This window comes from Pristiophorus japonicus, chromosome 2, assembly GCF_044704955.1.
Source record: "Pristiophorus japonicus isolate sPriJap1 chromosome 2, sPriJap1.hap1, whole genome shotgun sequence".
Lineage (NCBI taxonomy): Eukaryota > Metazoa > Chordata > Chondrichthyes > Pristiophoridae > Pristiophorus > Pristiophorus japonicus.
Window position 1 is genome coordinate 133,005,001 of NC_091978.1, and position 17,395 is coordinate 133,022,395.

Genomic DNA, 17,395 nt, shown 5'->3' on the forward strand with positions numbered 1-17,395 from the left:
CTTATGTATGAGAAAGAGGAATTCGAATAGATAGCTCCATAGGAGGAGCTAGGCACAGACACAATAGGGTGAGCAATAAATGCAGTCCTTGGCAACGATGCCCACATCCCATGAATGAATTGTTATGTATGTAAACATTACCATTGTGTAAGACTTGCCACCAGGGGGCACACCTGTGGGAGACCCAAGGGTCACCTGCACACCCTGGGCAAGCAGGTCGAAAAGGAAGTCGACCACGCTGCATCCTCACTCTGGAGTTACATTAAAGAGACCAAGGTCACAACAGTTTGAGCTTACAATATACGGTCTTGTGGAGTTATTCTGAACATAACAATTGGCGACGAGTAACAGATCATGAACATTCACGCGGTTATGGCTGCCGTTGGTATTCTTGAGCGATTTGTTGAGGGTGATGATTGGGAAGCCTTCGTTGAGCGTCTTGACCAGTACTTCGTGGCCAACGAGCTGGAAAAGGAAGAAACCGCGGTCAAGTACAGGGCGATTCTCCTCACCGTTTGCGGGTCCACGATATATGGCCTCATCAAAAATCTACTAGCACCAACGAAACCAACGGAGCAGACATATGAAGAGTTGTGCACGCTGGTTCGGGAACACCTCAAGCCGAAGGAGAGCATCTTGATGGCCAGGTATCACTTTTATATGCACCATTGCTCCGAGGGCCAGGACATGGCGAGTTATGTCGCCAACCTAAGACGCCTTGCGGGACCATGTGTAGTTGCTGGATTTTTGGGGGAAGTGTTATGGGACTTTTTCGTTCTTTGAATCGACCACGAGGTCATTCTTCGCAAACTGCTGTCTGCCGAATCCTTAGATCTGAGCAAGGCCATCACGATAGCCCAAGTTTTCATGTCCACAAACGATAACACTAAACAGATATCATTGCAGCATCGAAGCTTACCGGCAAGTACTGTGCATAAAATAACGCCTTCAGCAGGCAGAACTGTACATGGCAGGGCCGACACACCTGCAGAGGCCAGACCTAGTATGACTCAGAGTCCGCCGTGGGGCGTGAATGCGAATCCATTAACACCATTTTGGCGCTGCGGGGGTAATCGTCGGGCCCATCAATGTCGATTCAAGTACTATGTGTGCAAGGGCTGTGGAACAATGGGGCATCTCCAGCGAATGTGCAGACGTGCTGTAACTCACCACGTGGCAGAGTCGGCAGAAGATGACCGATCCGGTGCAGATCACGCTGAACGAGTAAGAGAGGTAACTCAACCCGAGGCTGAAGAGGAAGTGTATGGGGTACAAACCTTCACCACCAAAAGCCCTCCGATAATGTTGAAAGTCAAATTAAACAGCATTCCAGTTTCCATGGAATTGGATGCGGGGGCGAGTCAGTCAATTATTAGCCAGAAGGCTTTTGAGAAACTGGGGCAACAAGGCACAAAGGCCAAAACTAAGCCCGATCCACACAAAGCTGCGCACTTACACCAAAGAGCTCATACCAGTCATTAGCAGTGCGGCAGTGAAGATATCGTACGATGGAGCTGTGCATGATTTACCACTATGGATTGTACCAGGTGATGGCCCAACGCTGTTCGGCAGAAGCTGGCTAGGAAAGATCCGATGGAACTGGGACGACATCAAAGCACTGTCTTCGGTGGATGACACCTCGTGCGCCCAAGTGCTAAACAAATTCCCGTCATTATTCGAGCCAGGCATTGGCAACTTCACATGCGCCAAAGTGCAGATCTATCTAGTCCCTGATGCTCGACCCGTTCATCACAAGGCCCGAGCGGTTCCATACATGATGCGAGAGAAAGTCGAGATCGAGCTAGACAGACTTCAACGAGGGGATCGTATAGCCAGTCGAGTTCAACGAGTGGGCCAGTCCAATTGTTCCAGTGTTGAAAAGCGATGGGACGATCAGAATCTGCAGGGACTACAAGGAAACAATCAACTGAGTCTCGTTCTAGGACCAGTACCCACTACCCAAAGCGGATGACCTGTTCGCAACGCTAGCAGGTGGGAAGTCGTTCACCAAGCTGGATCTAATCTCTGCTTACATGACACAGGAGCTGGCTGAACCTACGAAAAAATTGATGTGCATCAACACGCACAGGACTGTTTATATACCACAGATGCCCCTTTTGGGACTCGCTTGGCTGCGGCCATCTTCCAGAGGAACATGGAGATTCTGCTGAAATCGGTTCCGCGCACCGTGGTATTTCAAGACGACATTTTGATCACTGGCCGCAACACCACCGAACACTTGCACAACCTGGAAGAGGTTCCCAAGCAACTGGACAGAGTGGGACTCAGGCTGAAACGCTCCAAGTATGTTTTCCTGGCGCCAGAGGTTGAATTTCTGGGGAGAAAGATTGCGGCGGACGGCGTCAGACCCACGAACTCCAAGGACGGAGGCATCAAGAATGCACCCAGACCACAGAATGTGACAGAGCTGCGTTTGTACCTGGGACTCCTCAACTATTTTGGTGACTTTCTACCGGGATTGAGCACTTTACTGGAACCATTGCATTTATTGCTACGCAAGGATGACGACTAGGTTTGGGGTAAATCTCAAGAGACAGCCTTTAACAAGGCCAGAAACCTGTTATGTTCTAATAAGTTATTTGTACAATCTTCCTCGCTGACATGCTCCACCTCACAGTTGACAAGCTCCCCGCTGGAGTGGAACTAAACTACAGAACCAGTTCGCCGTCTCCAGGCCAGGTTCAAGACCACTCCAACCTCTGTCGTCGAGCTACAGTACGCGGACGACGCCTGCGTCTGTGCACACACACATTCTGAACTCCAGGACATAGTCGATGTACTTACCGAGGTGTATGAAAGCATGGGCCTTACACTAAACATCAGTAAAACAAAGGTCCTCCACCAGCCTGACCTCGCCGCACAGCATCCCCGCCCCCCGACATCAAGATCCACGGCATGGCCCTGGACAACGTGGACCACTTCCCTTATCTCAGGCGCCTCCTATCAACAAGAGCAGGCATTGACGACGAGATCCAACACCGCCTCCAATGTGCCAGTGCAGCCTTTGGCCGCCTGAGGAAAAGAGTGTTTGAAGACCAGGCCCTCAAAACTGTCACCAAGCTAATGATCTACAGGGCCGTAGTAATACTCGCTCTCCTGTATATCTGAGACGTGGACCATGTACAGTAGACACTGCAAGTCGCTGGAGAAATACCACCAGCGATGTCTCCACAAGATCCTACAAATCCCCTGGGAGGACAGATGCACCAACATTAACGTCCTCGTCCAGGCCAACATCCCCAGCATTGAAGCACTGACCACACTTGATCAGCTCCGCTGGGCAGCCACATAGTTCGCATGGCAGACACGGGATTCCCAAAGCAAGCGATCTACTCTGAACGCGCCCACGGCATACGAGCCAAAGGTGGGCAGAGGAAACGTTACAAGGACACTCTCAAAGCCTCTCTGATAAAGTGCGACATCCCCACTGACACCTGGGAGTCCCTGGCTAAAGACTGCCCTAAGTGGAGAAAGTGCATCTGGGAGGGCGATGAGCTCCTCGAGTATCGTCGCCGAGAGCATGCAAAAATCAAGCGCAGGCAGCGGAAGGAGAGTTCGGCAAACCAGGCTCCCCGCCCACCCTTCCCCTCAACTACTGTCTCCCACCTGTGAGAGACTGTGGTTCTCGTATTGGACTGTATAGCCACCTAAGAACTCATGCTAAGAGTAGCAGCAAGTCTTCCTCGATTCCGAGGGACTGATGATGATGATTGTATGACCCGTGTAAACATTTAGTACTAGCTTGTGATGCATCTTCGTACGGGATCGGTTGTGTGTTACAGCAAGCCAATGTGTCAAGCAAACTGCAACCGGTTGCATGTGCATCCAGAAGCTTATCTAATGCTGAAAGAGCCGACAGTATGGTTGAGAAAGAAGCATTAGCATGCGTATACGGGGTTAAGAAAATGCACCAATACCTATTTGGACTCCGGTTCGAGCTCGAAGCCGACCACAAGCGCTGATTTCGCTGTTCTCAGAAAGCAAAGGTATTCACACCAATGCTTCGTCCCACATCCAAAGATGTTAACTGTGTATGTAATCCACCACAGACCAGGCACTGAGAACTGTGCTGATGCCCTCAGTCCGCTATCATTGCCCACCACCAGGGTAGAAATGGTGCATTCCGCAGTCTTGCTTCTTGTAATGGATGTTTTTGAGAGCGAGGGGTCACCCGTCACGGCTCGCCAGATCAGGATCTGGACTAGACAGGACCATGTGCTATCACTAGTAAAAAGTTGCATCCTCAATGGGAGCTGGTCGGTGGTTCCTGGGGAAATGCAAGTCGAAATTAAGCAGTTCCACAGACGCAAGAATGAAATGTCCATCCATTCGGACTGTCTCCTATGGGGGAATCGTGTAGTTTTGCCAAAAAAAGGCAGCGAAACATTTATACGCGACCTTCACAGTACCCACCCAGGCATAGTCATGATGAAGGCTGTCACCAGGTCGCACGTTTGGTGACCCAGCATTGACTCGGAATTGGAGTCATGCATACACCAATGTAACACTTGCTCACAGTTGAGCAATGCACCAAGGGAGGCAGGCCCCACTGAGTCTGTGTGATGGTCCTCCAAACCGTGGTCCAGGGTCCACATAGATTTTGCTGGCCCCTTTCTAGGAAAGATGTTTCTAGAAGCAGCGGACGCTTACTCTAAATGGATTGAATGTATAATAATGTACGTCCACTGCCACCATTGAAAGCTTCCGGGCCATGTTCGCCACCAATGGTTTGCCTGACATCCTTGTTAATGTTTCACCAGCTCGGAATTCAACGAGTTCATGAATCGCAATGGCATCAAGCATGTCAGGTCTGCGCCGTTTAAGCCCGCATCCAATGGTCAAGTGGAACGGGCAGTCCAAACCATCAAGCAGAGCTTGAAATGCGTGATGGACAGTTCCCTGCAGACCCGGTTACCTTGGATTCTGCTCAGCCACTGCACGCGACTCCACTCGCTTACCAGGGTTCCCCCTGCAGAATTGCTAATGAAGAGAGCACTCAAAACCAGTCTCTCCTTAGTCCACCCGGATCTCAATGATCATGCAGAAATCCAACGTCATCGTCATAATGTGTACCACGATTGCACGGCTGTATCGCGTGACATTGAGGTTAATGACCCTGTGTTTGTTTTTAATTACGGTCATGGCCCCACATGGATTGCTGGCATTGTGTTAGCCAAGGAGGGGAATAGAGTGTTTGTTGTCAAACTTTTGAATGGAGAAACGTGCAGAAAGCACTTGGATCAGACCAAATTGTGATTCACTGACAACCAAGAACAGTTTGAAGAGGACATTACCACCAGTGATCCACCCACACACACCCAACCAGCAATCGACCTCATGGTCAACCACGAGGATGAACCCAACAGTCCGATCAGACCAGCCACACCACAGTGAGGCAGTGATCCGACCGACTCACCCATGCCAGGACTTCAACTCAGGTGATCAATCTGGGAACGCAGAGCCCCGGATCGCCTCAACTTGTAAATAACTTGTATCTAAGACTTTTGGCAGGGGTGGGGTGGGGGGGGGGGAAGTGATTTTATGTATGTAAAATTACCAATGTGTAAGACTTGCCAACAAGGGATGCAACTGTGGGAGAACCAAGGGTCACCTGCACACCCTGGGCAAGCAGATATAAAAGGCAGTTTACCATGCTGCTTCCTCACTCTGGAGTTACATTAAAGAGACTACGGTCACAACACTTTGCGCTTACAATATACAGTCTTGTGGAGTTATTCTGAACATAACATGAATTAAAAAAAGGCTAAATGGCCTCCTGTGTTTTTTTGTTATTTTGTTTCTTTAAAAGATGTTGTTAGACTTCCTTATCTGAAACTTTGCATTCATTTTGAAAATGGTGTTAGTGCGATTAAACATTGCTGGTTGATTCTTGAGAGGAAGTGGTTGGCATGAATCAAATCGGGGTGGGGTGGTGGTTAGGGGGGCATATCTGGTCTGGCAGCACTGATTTGTAACTTTCTAAGAGGTTTCTGAAATCATTAAATTTGGTATTTTATGATTGTTTTTAGAAGTATATTTCTGTGTATGTCTCTTTGTTTGTCTGCCTCTTTCTTATTTGTGTGCGTCTCTCCCTGCCTCTCGGGTGCCATGATTTGAATGCTATTATATTCTATTAATAAAATGCAGATGATAATCAGGTGATAATTTGAGGCTTTTTGTTTGCTTTCAGAATTCAACACATTTATTTTCTCAAAAGAATTCAAGTTAGAATGAGAACCGACATGTTGTCTGTGTCTCTGTTTATCTCTGCCTCTATCTCTCTTGTGCCTCTCTCTCTTTATTTCCTTAGTGTCCCCTAGGTGGCAATAATGAGAATGTTTGCAATTTGAATGACCAAAAAACTCAACTGATAATTAGAAACTTTCAAAGTTTTATAGAACATAGGATGAAGAACAAAATTTTTGGAGTAAAATTCAACTTCAGCAGGAATGTTTGATAGAGTCCATATGGATTTTAGCAAGGCTTTTGATAAGGTCCCACATGGCAGACTGGTCACGAAAGTAAAAGCCCATGGGATCCGTGGTATATATCAATGAGTTGGACTTGAATGTAGGGGTTATGATTGAAAAGTTTGGAGATGATACAAAAATTGACCTTGTGGTTGATAATGAAAAAGAAAGCTGTAGACTGCAGGAAGATATTAATGAACTGGTCAGGTGGACAATACAGTGGCAAATGGAATTCAATCCAGAGAAGTGTGAGGTAATGCATTTGGGGAGAGCTTACCAGGCAAGGGAATACACAATAAATGGTAGGACACTATGAAATGTAGAGAAACAAAGGGACCTTGGAGTGCATGTCCACAGATCCCTGAAGGTAGCAGGCCAGGTAGATTAGGTGGTTGAGAAGGCATACGGAATACTCGTCTTTATTTGTCGAGGCATACAATATAAGAGCAGGGAGGTTATGCTTGAACTGTACAAAACACTAGTTAGGCCACAGCTAGAGTGCTGCGTGCAGCTCTGGTCACCACATTGCAGGTAAGATGTAATTGTACTAGAGGAGGTACAGAGGAGATTTACGAGGCTATTACCTGGACTGGAGAATTTTCGCTATGAGGAAAGTTTGGAAAGGCTGGGGTTGTTTTCTTTGGAACAGATGAAGCTGAGGGAGAGATCTTATTGAGGTGTATAAAATTTTGAGGAGCCTAGATAGAGTAGATAGGAAGGACTTATTTCCCTGAGTAGAGGGGTCAACAACCAGGGGCACAGATTTAAAGTAATTGGGGAGAGGTTTAGAGGGGATGCAAGGGGAAATGTTTCATCCAGAGGGAGGTGGGGGTCTGGAACTCACTGCCTGAAAGGGTGGTAGAGGCAGAAAACCTCACCACATTTAAAAAGTACTTGGATGTGCACAGGACTATGGACCAAGAGCTGGAAAGTGGGATTAGGCTGGATCGCTCTTTGTCAGCCGACAGGGACACAATGGGCTGAAATGGCCTCCTTCCGTGCAGTTAAATTTCTATGATTCTATTCTACAAATGTAGATTAGTCAATAGCACATCAGACACCCGTTCTACATTCTGCGCAATTTTTGTTTCCAAAGTACTTCACCATCAATTGGTCACATCATGAGCAGTAGAGAAAATTTGAATATTGGTTTAGAATCAACAGTGACATTGTTCATCACATTGATGGTCAAAAAGAAAATCCGTTTACAGTATTTTTAATTTACTGGCCAGCATGGATAACCATTTTGTTAAGTTTCAATTCTGATCAACTCATGTGACCTCAGTTCCACTTTAAAGCAATGGCACAGTTCATCACATTGCCTGAAGGCTCTGTGTCTCAATGCGAGGAGCATTTGTAATAAGGTGGATGAATTAACTGCGCAGATAGCTGTTAATGGATATGATGTAATTGGGATTACGGAGACATGGCTCCAGGGTGACCAAGGCTGGGAACTCAACATCCAGGGGTATTCAATATTCAGGAAGGATAGACAGAAAGGAAAAGGAGGTGGGGTAGCGTTACTGGTTAAAGAGGAGATCAACGCAATAATAAGGAAAGACATTAGCTTGGATGATGTGGAATCTGTATGGGTAGAGCTGCGGAACACCAAAGTGCAGAAAACACTAGTGTACAGTGTACAGACCACCAAACAGCAATAGTGAGGTTGGGGATGACATCAAACAGGAAATTAGGGATGTGTGCAATAAAGGTACAGCAGTTATCATGGGTGACTTTAATCTACATATAGATTGGGCTAACCAAACTGGTAGCAATACGGTGGAGGAAGATTTCCTGGAGTGTATATGTCAAGGAACCAACTCGAGAGCTGGCCATCCTAGACTGGGTGTTGTGTAATGAGAGAGGACTAATTAGCAATCTTGTTGTGCGAGGCCCCTTGGGGAAGAGTGACCATAATATGGTAGAATTCTTCATTAAGATGGAGAGTGACACAGTTAATTCAGAGACAAGGGTCCTGAACTTAAAGAAAGGTAACTTCGATGGTATGAGGCGTGAATTGGCTAGGATAGACTGGCGAATGGTACTTAAAGGGTTGACGATGGATAGGCAATGGCAGACATTTACAGATCACACGGATGAACTTCAACAATTGTACATCACTGTCTGGCGTAAAAATAAAATGAGAAAGGTGGCTCAACCATGGCTAATTAGGGATAGTGTTAAATCCAAGGAAGAGGCATATAAATTGGCCAGAAAAATCAACAAACCTGAGGACTGGGAGAAATTTTGAATTCAGCAGAGGAGGGCAAAGGGTTTAATTCGGGGGGGTGGGAATAGAGTATGAGAGTAAGCTTGCAGGGAACATAAAAACTGACTGCAAATGCTTCTTATAGATATGTGAAGAGAAAAAGATTAGTGAAGACAAACGTAGGTCCTTTGCAGTCAGAATCAGATGAATTTATAATGGGGAACAAAGAAATGGCAGACCAATTGAACAAATACTTTTGTTCTGTCTTCACTAAAGAAGACACAAATAACCTTCTGGAAATGCTAGGGGACTGATGGTCCAGCGAGAAGGAGGAACTGAAGGAAATCCTTATTAGTCAGGAAATGGTGTTGGGGAAATTGATGGGATTGAAGGCTGATAAATCCCCAGGGTCTGATAGTCTGCATCCCAGAGTACTTAAGGAAGTGGCCCTAGAAATAGTGGATGCATTGGTGGTCATTTTCCAATATTCCATAGACTGGATCAGTTCCTATGGATTGGATGATAGCTAATGTAACCCCGTTTTTTAAAAAAGCAGGGAGAGAGAAAACAGGGAATTATAGACCGGTTAGCCTGACATCGGTAGTGGGGAAAATGTTGGAATCAATTATTAAAGATGTAATAGCAGCGTATTTGGAAAGCAGTGACAGGACCGGTCCAAGTCAGCATGGATTTATGAAAGGGAAATCATGCTTGACAAATCTTCTAGAATTTTTTGAGGATGTAACTAGTAGAGTGGACAAGGGAGAACCAGCGGATGTGGTGTATTTGGATTTTCAAAAGGCTTTTGACAAGGTCCCAAACAAGAGATTAGTGTGCAAAATTAAAGCACATGGTATTGGGGGTAATGTATTGATGTGGATAGAGAACTGGTTGGCAGACAGGAAGCAAAGAGTAGGAATAATTAGGTCCTTTTCAGAATGGCAGACAGTAACTAGTGGGGTACCGCAAGGTTCAGTGCTGGGACCCCAGCTATTTACAATATACATTAATGATTTAGACGAAGGAATTGAATGTAATATCTCCAAGTTTGCAGGTGACACTAAGCTGGGTGGCGGTGTGAGCTGTGAGGAGGATGTTAAGAGGCTGCAGGGTGACTTGGACAGGTTAGGTGAGTGGGCAAATGCATGGCAGATGCAGTCTAATGTGGATAAATGTGAGGTTATCCACTTTGGTGGCAAAAACCGGAAGGCAGAATATTATCTGAATGGTGACAGATTAGGAAAAGGAGAGGTGCAACGAGACCTGGGTGTCATGGTGCATCAGTCATTGAAAGTTGGCATGCAGATACAGCAGGCAGTGAAGAAGGCAAATGGCTTGTTGGCCTTCATAGAGAGAAGATTTGAGTACAGGAGCAGGGAGTTCTTACTGTAGTTGTACAGGGCCTTAGTGAAGCCACCCCTTGAATATTGTGTTCAGTTTTGGTCTCCTAATCTGAGGAAGGACTTTCTTGCTATTGAGGGAGTGCAGCGAAGGTTCACCAGACTGATTCCCGGGATGACAGGACTGACATATGAAGAAAGACTGGATCGACTAGGCTTATATTCACTGGAATTTAGAAGAATGAGGGGGGATTTCATAGAAACATATAAAATTCTGACGGGGACGGGACAGGTTAGATGCAGGAAGAATGTTCCCGATGTTGGGGAAGTCCAGAAACAGGGGTCACGGTCTAAGGATAGGGGGTAAGCCATTTTGGACCAAGATGAGGGGAAACTTCTTCACTCAGATTTGTGAACCTCTGGAATTCTCTACCACAGAAAGTTGTTGAGGCCACTTCGTTAGATATAGTCAAAAGGGAGTTAGATATGGCCCCTACGGCCAAAGGAATCAAGGGGTATGGAGAGAAAGCAGCAAAGGGGTACTGAGGTGAATGATCAGCCATGATCATATTGAATGGTGGTGCAGGCTCAAAGGGCCGAATGGCCTACTCGGGCAACTATTTTCTATGACAGTCAAAAAGAAAATCTGGTTACAGTATTTTTAAGCACAGCTCACTATTTTAGAAAATGTTCTAAATGAAATCTATTATTGAGTGGAGACTGGAAAAAAAAAAGAACTATGAGAGCAATCTACTGTCAAACTATTAAATCATAGTAATACCCTAGCCTTGTGGTGTAAAATGGAACTGTACCGTAAATAACCCTATGTTTTTCAGCAGTGTGAGTACTTATAGCTGCTAGTTCTTTTCACTATTCATTTATTGTTTAAAATTAATTTATTTTAGTCAATTCCTGACCATTAATAATCGATGTAGGAATGTATTTAATGTTCTTAAACACATTTTCTTTGTTGTTTGTTCAACTAAACAAGTGAGAGTTTGCGCATCATCATTATTCTCCAGCTGTCAGACTTGAAGTAGGTATGCCATTGTGTATAAGCGATCACAGGACCTGTTTTTCTAGACTGGCTTCAGGTACTTTCAAAATGTGATAAAAGCCTCTCTGATTTCTTTATTGTATAAAGCTGAAGTGCAATAAAGAATAAAAGACTGCCAAGAACCTGAATTAAAATCTTGCCCTCCCCACTAATCTTTTGAGTGCTTTTAGTATAAGGATTGACTGACCATGTGCCACTGTCTTCAAGTTGCTTATTTATACACACACTCCACATTTGTCTAGGGGAAACCATGCCTCGGGTAACAATGATTAGAATGTGAATATCTGATTGAGGAAACCTTTATTTAAAACAAAAATTCGAATTCAAAAGAAAACATGGTATATTTTGTGACACCGCAGTACAGTTTTGTACACCATACTTACAGGAGAGTATGTTGATGTGTTGGGATTGTTGGCAAAATTGTACCTGTGGTGGTTAATTTTAATTTTAATTTCCATGGTGTTTTACAAAATATCACTTGGTGTGGTTAGATGCATGTACAGTATATGTGATTGTTGTAATGAAGGCAGATTTGTAATCCAGTGAGCTCCAGTTAGTTTCTGATCTGAGTAAAATGGAAGCCTGCTTATAAACAACTTGTGAAAAGACAAAAGTACAAAATGCTGATTCACCCCAGAAAAACCTGTGTTGGGTCAAGGTATAGCGCCATCTAGTGGTTATTCATATTTGCTAACTTCAATCAGTGATTGATTTCCCCCTAATTTTACTAGAAAAATCCAGTTTATTTGTTATAACAGCTTTTTAAAATGGATTTTCACATTTGTTATATCCATATTTGACCATAGTAGATTCAATGTTACAGTATTTTATTACACATTTTTCAATTGCTCTCTCCTGTTTTCAAGAATAATGCTATTTTACTATTGCTCCCTACAATATAGTGGTCCCTGATCATACAGTGTAGGTGCCGTGGTTCAATAATGAGACGTATTGATTAACGTAATTAAATAGCTGCTAGCTGCGTAGAAAAGTCGCTTATTAGGCTGCAAAGTTGTTGGGGCCCCATTTAGTGACCAGGCCATGTTTTGGAGGTCCTGCCCAAAGGCTGACACTTTTTGGATTGAGGGCAACCTAGGAATAAAGAAGATCATAGGTGAAGTGCTTGTCTTGCCATTATTTTTATTCCTTTTATTGTCTCTCATATTAACGTAACACTTTTCTAAATCTTTGTTGCTTTATAAGATTTGGGGGCAAAATTTGAAAAGCTGCGAGTCGGGAGTTCCTGCTCCGGGTGTGGAAGTCCCGCCCCGTGAGCTATATTAGGCTTACTGCCTGCGTAAGGAAGTGCAGTGCAAAATATTGTGCTACACTTCCTCTCAGGACCGGGGCACAAAACCATGCGAGGTTTGCAGCATTACACAGTGGGATACATGACCCACCCCTTCCGTTAAAGGGGCTATCGCTGGACCACCAGGGAGTGGGGTGCTGTGGAAACAGCCTGCCACACAAGCAGAGAGGAGGGCTGCAAGATCGCGGCACGGATCCTGTGATCCACAAACAAGAAGGCCGCGACTGGTAAGTTGGCCATTTTCTTTTTTTGCCTGCCGCACCTCCCCTTTAATTTTCACCCCGCAAGCGGCCTACAGCTTGGTACGTGCCCCTGAAGTGTCGCTGTCATCACCCGCGCAGTTCCACGGGGTGCTACTGAATTTTCTCTCTGGGGCGAAAAACAGGTCGCTGCACATGGTGATGACGTTGGTATCGCTGGTGCAGCGGCCTGAGGCATTACTGGTAAGAGCGGGGTGCTACCGGTTGCCACTGCTGCTAAACACCCACAGAATTTAGTGGGAGTCGATAGCAGCACCGCGCCTGGGTTCAGGGTCGTTTGCGCCCTGGGGATACTAACGGAAGGCCCAAACTGTTGTGTATCTGTAAAGCATGCACTCCCATGTTCCGCCACCAGGGAGTGCATCCCCTGAAGTCCCAACGGATCCCAGCATCCCTTGGGAGCACTGTATATAAGCCAGTTATTCTCCAGTCATCCTAGTCCTGTTGCCCATTTTGGATGTAAAAGCAATGTTTTTTTAGAAAAAGGTCTTTTCATTGTCTTTTATTGGCTATAACGTATCTGGTTATTACATATTTTATAAAGTCTTTTTAAAGTGCAAATTGATCCTATGTATATTAACATGTTTACCACAATATATAATTTCCATTTAGCTGTGGAAAAACAGGTTTAGCATGTATTTTAATTTAAGTACAATGTTTGCGACTTACAGGAAAGAGATCGTCCAGGGTAAGTCGGTGATTAAAGAACAGACCTATTCTACTTTAGTTACAATAATTATCTTTGTTTTCTGTCATGTTTGTAAAATAAAATAATCTCTCGTATTAAATGTTTTAAGAATTAGCTCCAGTGTTTAATCCCAACAACGGGGACAACTGTTTTTTGCTAATCTATTCTGTATACAGTGAAAATGCAATGGAACTGTTCTATGGAAAATGTTTTTTTTTAACATGAATGAGATTAGATGTTAAGGTGTATATCTTCAAAAATATTGCTTTTTATTTTTTTCCATCAGGGTCACGATACTACAGCTGCTGCAATAAACTGGGCCCTTCACCTCTTGGGGTCCCATCCTGACGTGCAGAAGAATGTTCACAAAGAGCTGGATGATGTTTTTGGTAAGGTCTTGAGAGACTTTTAAGTTCTCACACTTATTTCACCAAAGTGTTTAAATTGTTGTCATTTTCATTGTGCATCTTGGTAATTTAGACATTTCAAATGTTTGATATATTAGGGAGACTTTCAATGTGACAAATACTATATGCTGAAACATATCCTAGATGCTAATATGCCACAGTAAGAAAGAACTTGCAGTTTTCTCCTCAGGACGCCCCCTCGTGGTTTATAATAAAACAATAGTTAGAAACCAGTAGACAGAGCCTCTGTTTAATGTTTCATCCAAAAGACACCACCTCCAGCAGTGCAGTACTCTGTCGGAACTGCACTGAAGTAAACAATTATATATGTGTTACATAGAATGCAAGTTTGTTCTTGTATAGCGTGTTAAGTTTATTTCATAGTTTAGTTTGTAGTCAATTAACTAGAGGCATGGCAGGGCAGCTCAGACCCATGGAGTGCACATCTGGTGGCATGTGGGAAGTTCTGGACGCTTCACGCAGCCTGGACAACCATGTGTGTAGGAGGTATCTCCAGCTGCAGCAACTCGAGCTCTGCGTTTTGGAGCTTGAGAGAAGGCTGGAGTCACTGCAGTGCATCCGCGAGACTGAGAATGCTGTGGATAGCACATTTCTAGAAGTGGTCACCCCACAGCAGGCAGGGAGGAAGTGGGTGACAGCCAGACAGAAGAGGAGGACTAGGCAGGTAGGACAGGAGTCCCCTGAGTGCATCTCGCTCTCCAACCAGTATTCTGTTCTGAGTACTGGTGGGGGGGGCGATGATGCCTCTGGGGAGTGCAGCCAGAGCCAAGTCCACGGCACCATGGGTGGCTCAGCTGCACAGGGGAGGAAGAAGAGTGGAAGAGCTGCAGTGGTAGGGGATTCAATAATCAGGGGAGCAGACAGGCATTTCTGCAGCTGCAGGATGGTATGTCGCCTCCCTGATGTCAGGGTCAAGGATGTCACCGAGCAACTGCAAGGCTTTCTGGGGCGAGAGGCTAAACAGCCAGAGGTCATGGTCCATATCGGGACCAATGACATAGGTACAAAGAGGGATGAGGTCCTGCAGGCAGAGTTTAGGGAGCTAGGAGAGAGATTAAAAATCAGGACCTCAAAGGTAGTAATCTCCGGGTTACTGCTGATGGCACAAGCTAGTGAGTACTACCCCCTATATTTGGGGAAAACCAGTGTTAATGGAAACTGTGATACCTGAAGGATTGCTGTGAAGACATCAAACAAGAGAAGAATGGACAATGTCTTTAATGATTTATTTGTGTCTGTGTTTGTGAGGAATTTGAAGCTTGTCCTCCTCATACAGGGCTTGAATTTAAAGGGCATGAAGAATAAAAACTGATCGATATAAAACATTCCACAAACCGGTGAAAGGGAGATTAGTGACACCAGAAGAAGCAAAGTCCTGATAGTCTTCACAGTAGCATAATATCAGAGGTGGCAAATGAAATCAGTTGCACCCTGACACATTTCAAGGAAAGTTGCAAATAAAGACTGGAGCGAGATTTATAAAAGAACAAAAGGACAACCCAGGGAACGAGCGACGTATCACGTGACATCAGTAATGGGTAGGATAGGAAACATCCTGAAAGAGAGAGTAGTGAATTATCAGAAAAAATATATGACAAGTAGTCAACATGGTTTTACAGGTCATAGATCTTGCTGTACAAATCCTGTAAAGTTCTTTGAGGTAATTTTAATGGGATCCATTATTAAGAAGAAACTTGAGGATTATAGGTATAGTAATAACCTGGTAAATAATGATGAACATGGATTCAGGAAGGGAAGATCTTGTCTGATCAATTTGCTTGACTTTTGAAAACATGCCATCCCTCTTCCTTTCTCTCTCTCTTTCCTATTCCCACTTTTGGGGACCCTGTCCCTCTTTCCTCCAGTAACCCTTCCTACCCCCTCCAAGGACATCATTATAACTCCTGCTTCTGTCTCAGCTGAATTATTATGCACATATTTATATAAATGTGCTTCGCCTGCAAATTGACTTTTGGGATTTGATCACAATTTCCATCAGGTAATTCTGACCGTTCTGCTACGATGGAAGACCTGAAGAATCTCCAGTTTCTTCAGTGTGTAATTAAGGAATCTCTGCGTTTGTTCCCTTCTGTTCCAATTTTTGGTCGTACTTTGCTTGAGGAATGCTATATTGGTAAGTTGCTGCAGTTTTTATCCTTTTTTTAAGTGTTGGAAAGTAAGTGTAATCCATCATCTGTTTTATAATATGTTTTGTAAAATAACTTGAATGCTGATATTGAAAAGTAAATTTTTCACAACAACATTTGATGGAGAATGGTTGCATTATAATAAGGTGTGCCAAATTTCCAAACAAGTAGCAATGTTTATTTAAATGCTGGTGTTCTAGTTATAGAAGCATAGCAATATCCATATATTGGTGTGATTCAACGTGTACAAAAAAACATGCAGACATTTAATCAACTTGGAAAAAGCAGGGGTGAATTTCCTCAGAACATCTCCCATTCCACCACCATAACTTCAGCAGAAACCCCACTTACTCACTCTGCCAATGTTACAATGGTGGAGTGGGGGAAGCCCCAAGAAATTCATCCCCTCCCATGTAAATATAAATAAATGTGAATTGGGAGACTGAAACAGAGAAACATCGACAATAGCTGCAGGAGTAGGCCATTCGAGCCTGCACTGCCAATCAATAAGATCATGGCTGATCGTTCCCTCAGTACCCCTTTCCTGCTTTCTCTCCCTACCCCTTGATTCCCTTAGCCGTAAGAGCCATATCTAACTCCCTCTTGAATATACCCAATGAACTGGCATCAGCAACTCTCTGCGGCAGGGAATTCCACAGGTTAACAACTCTCTGAGTGAAGAAGTTTCTCCTCATCTCAATCCTAAATGGCCTACCTCTTATCCTAAGACTATGTCCCCTGGTTCTGGACTTCCCCCACATCGGGAACATTCTTCCCGCATCTAACCTGTCCAGTCCTGTCAGAATCTTATACATTTCTATGAGATCCCCTCACATCCTTCTAAACTCCAGTGAATAAAGGCCCAGTTGATCCAGTCTCTCCTCGTATGACAGTCCAGCCATCCCTGGAATCAGTCCAATGAACCTTCACTGCACTCCCTCAATAGCAAGAATGTCCTTCCTCAGATTAGGAGACCAAAACTGAACACAATATTCCAGGTGAGATCTCACTAAGGCCCTGTACAACTGCAGTAAGACCTCCCTGCTCCTGTATTCAAATCCCCTAGCTATGAAGGCCAACATACCATTTGCCTTCTTCACCGCCTGCTGTACCTGCATGCCCATTTTCAGTGACTGATTAACCATGACACCCAGGTCTCGTTGCACCTCCCCTTTTCCTAATCTGCTGCCATTCAGATAATATTCTGCCGCCTTGTTTTTGCTCAAAAAGTGGATAATCTCACACTTATCCACATTATACTGCATCTGCCATGTATTTGCCCACTCACCTAACCTGTCCAAGTCACCCTGCAGCCTCTGAACGTCCTCCTCACAGATCACACCACCACCCAGCTTAGTGTCATCTGCAAACTTGGAGATATTACACTCAATTCCATCATCTAAATCATTAATATATATTGTAAAGAACTGGGGTCCCAGCACTGAGCCCTGCGGCACTCCACTAGT

The 17,395-nt window shown here is 44.6% G+C and overlaps 1 protein-coding gene across 3 annotated transcripts in view; it reads left to right on the forward strand.

Moving 5' to 3' along the window:
- Positions 1 to 17,395, forward strand: part of LOC139240938 (cytochrome P450 4V2-like) — a 90,569-nt gene that overhangs the window by 58,377 nt on the left and 14,797 nt on the right. For all 3 annotated transcript variants that reach the window (XM_070869494.1, XM_070869503.1, XM_070869511.1), the window contains 2 exons: positions 13,641 to 13,743; positions 15,782 to 15,916. In XM_070869494.1, coding sequence (XP_070725595.1) covers positions 13,641 to 13,743; positions 15,782 to 15,916 — 238 coding nt within the window. The remainder of the gene's footprint in view (positions 1 to 13,640; positions 13,744 to 15,781; positions 15,917 to 17,395) is intronic.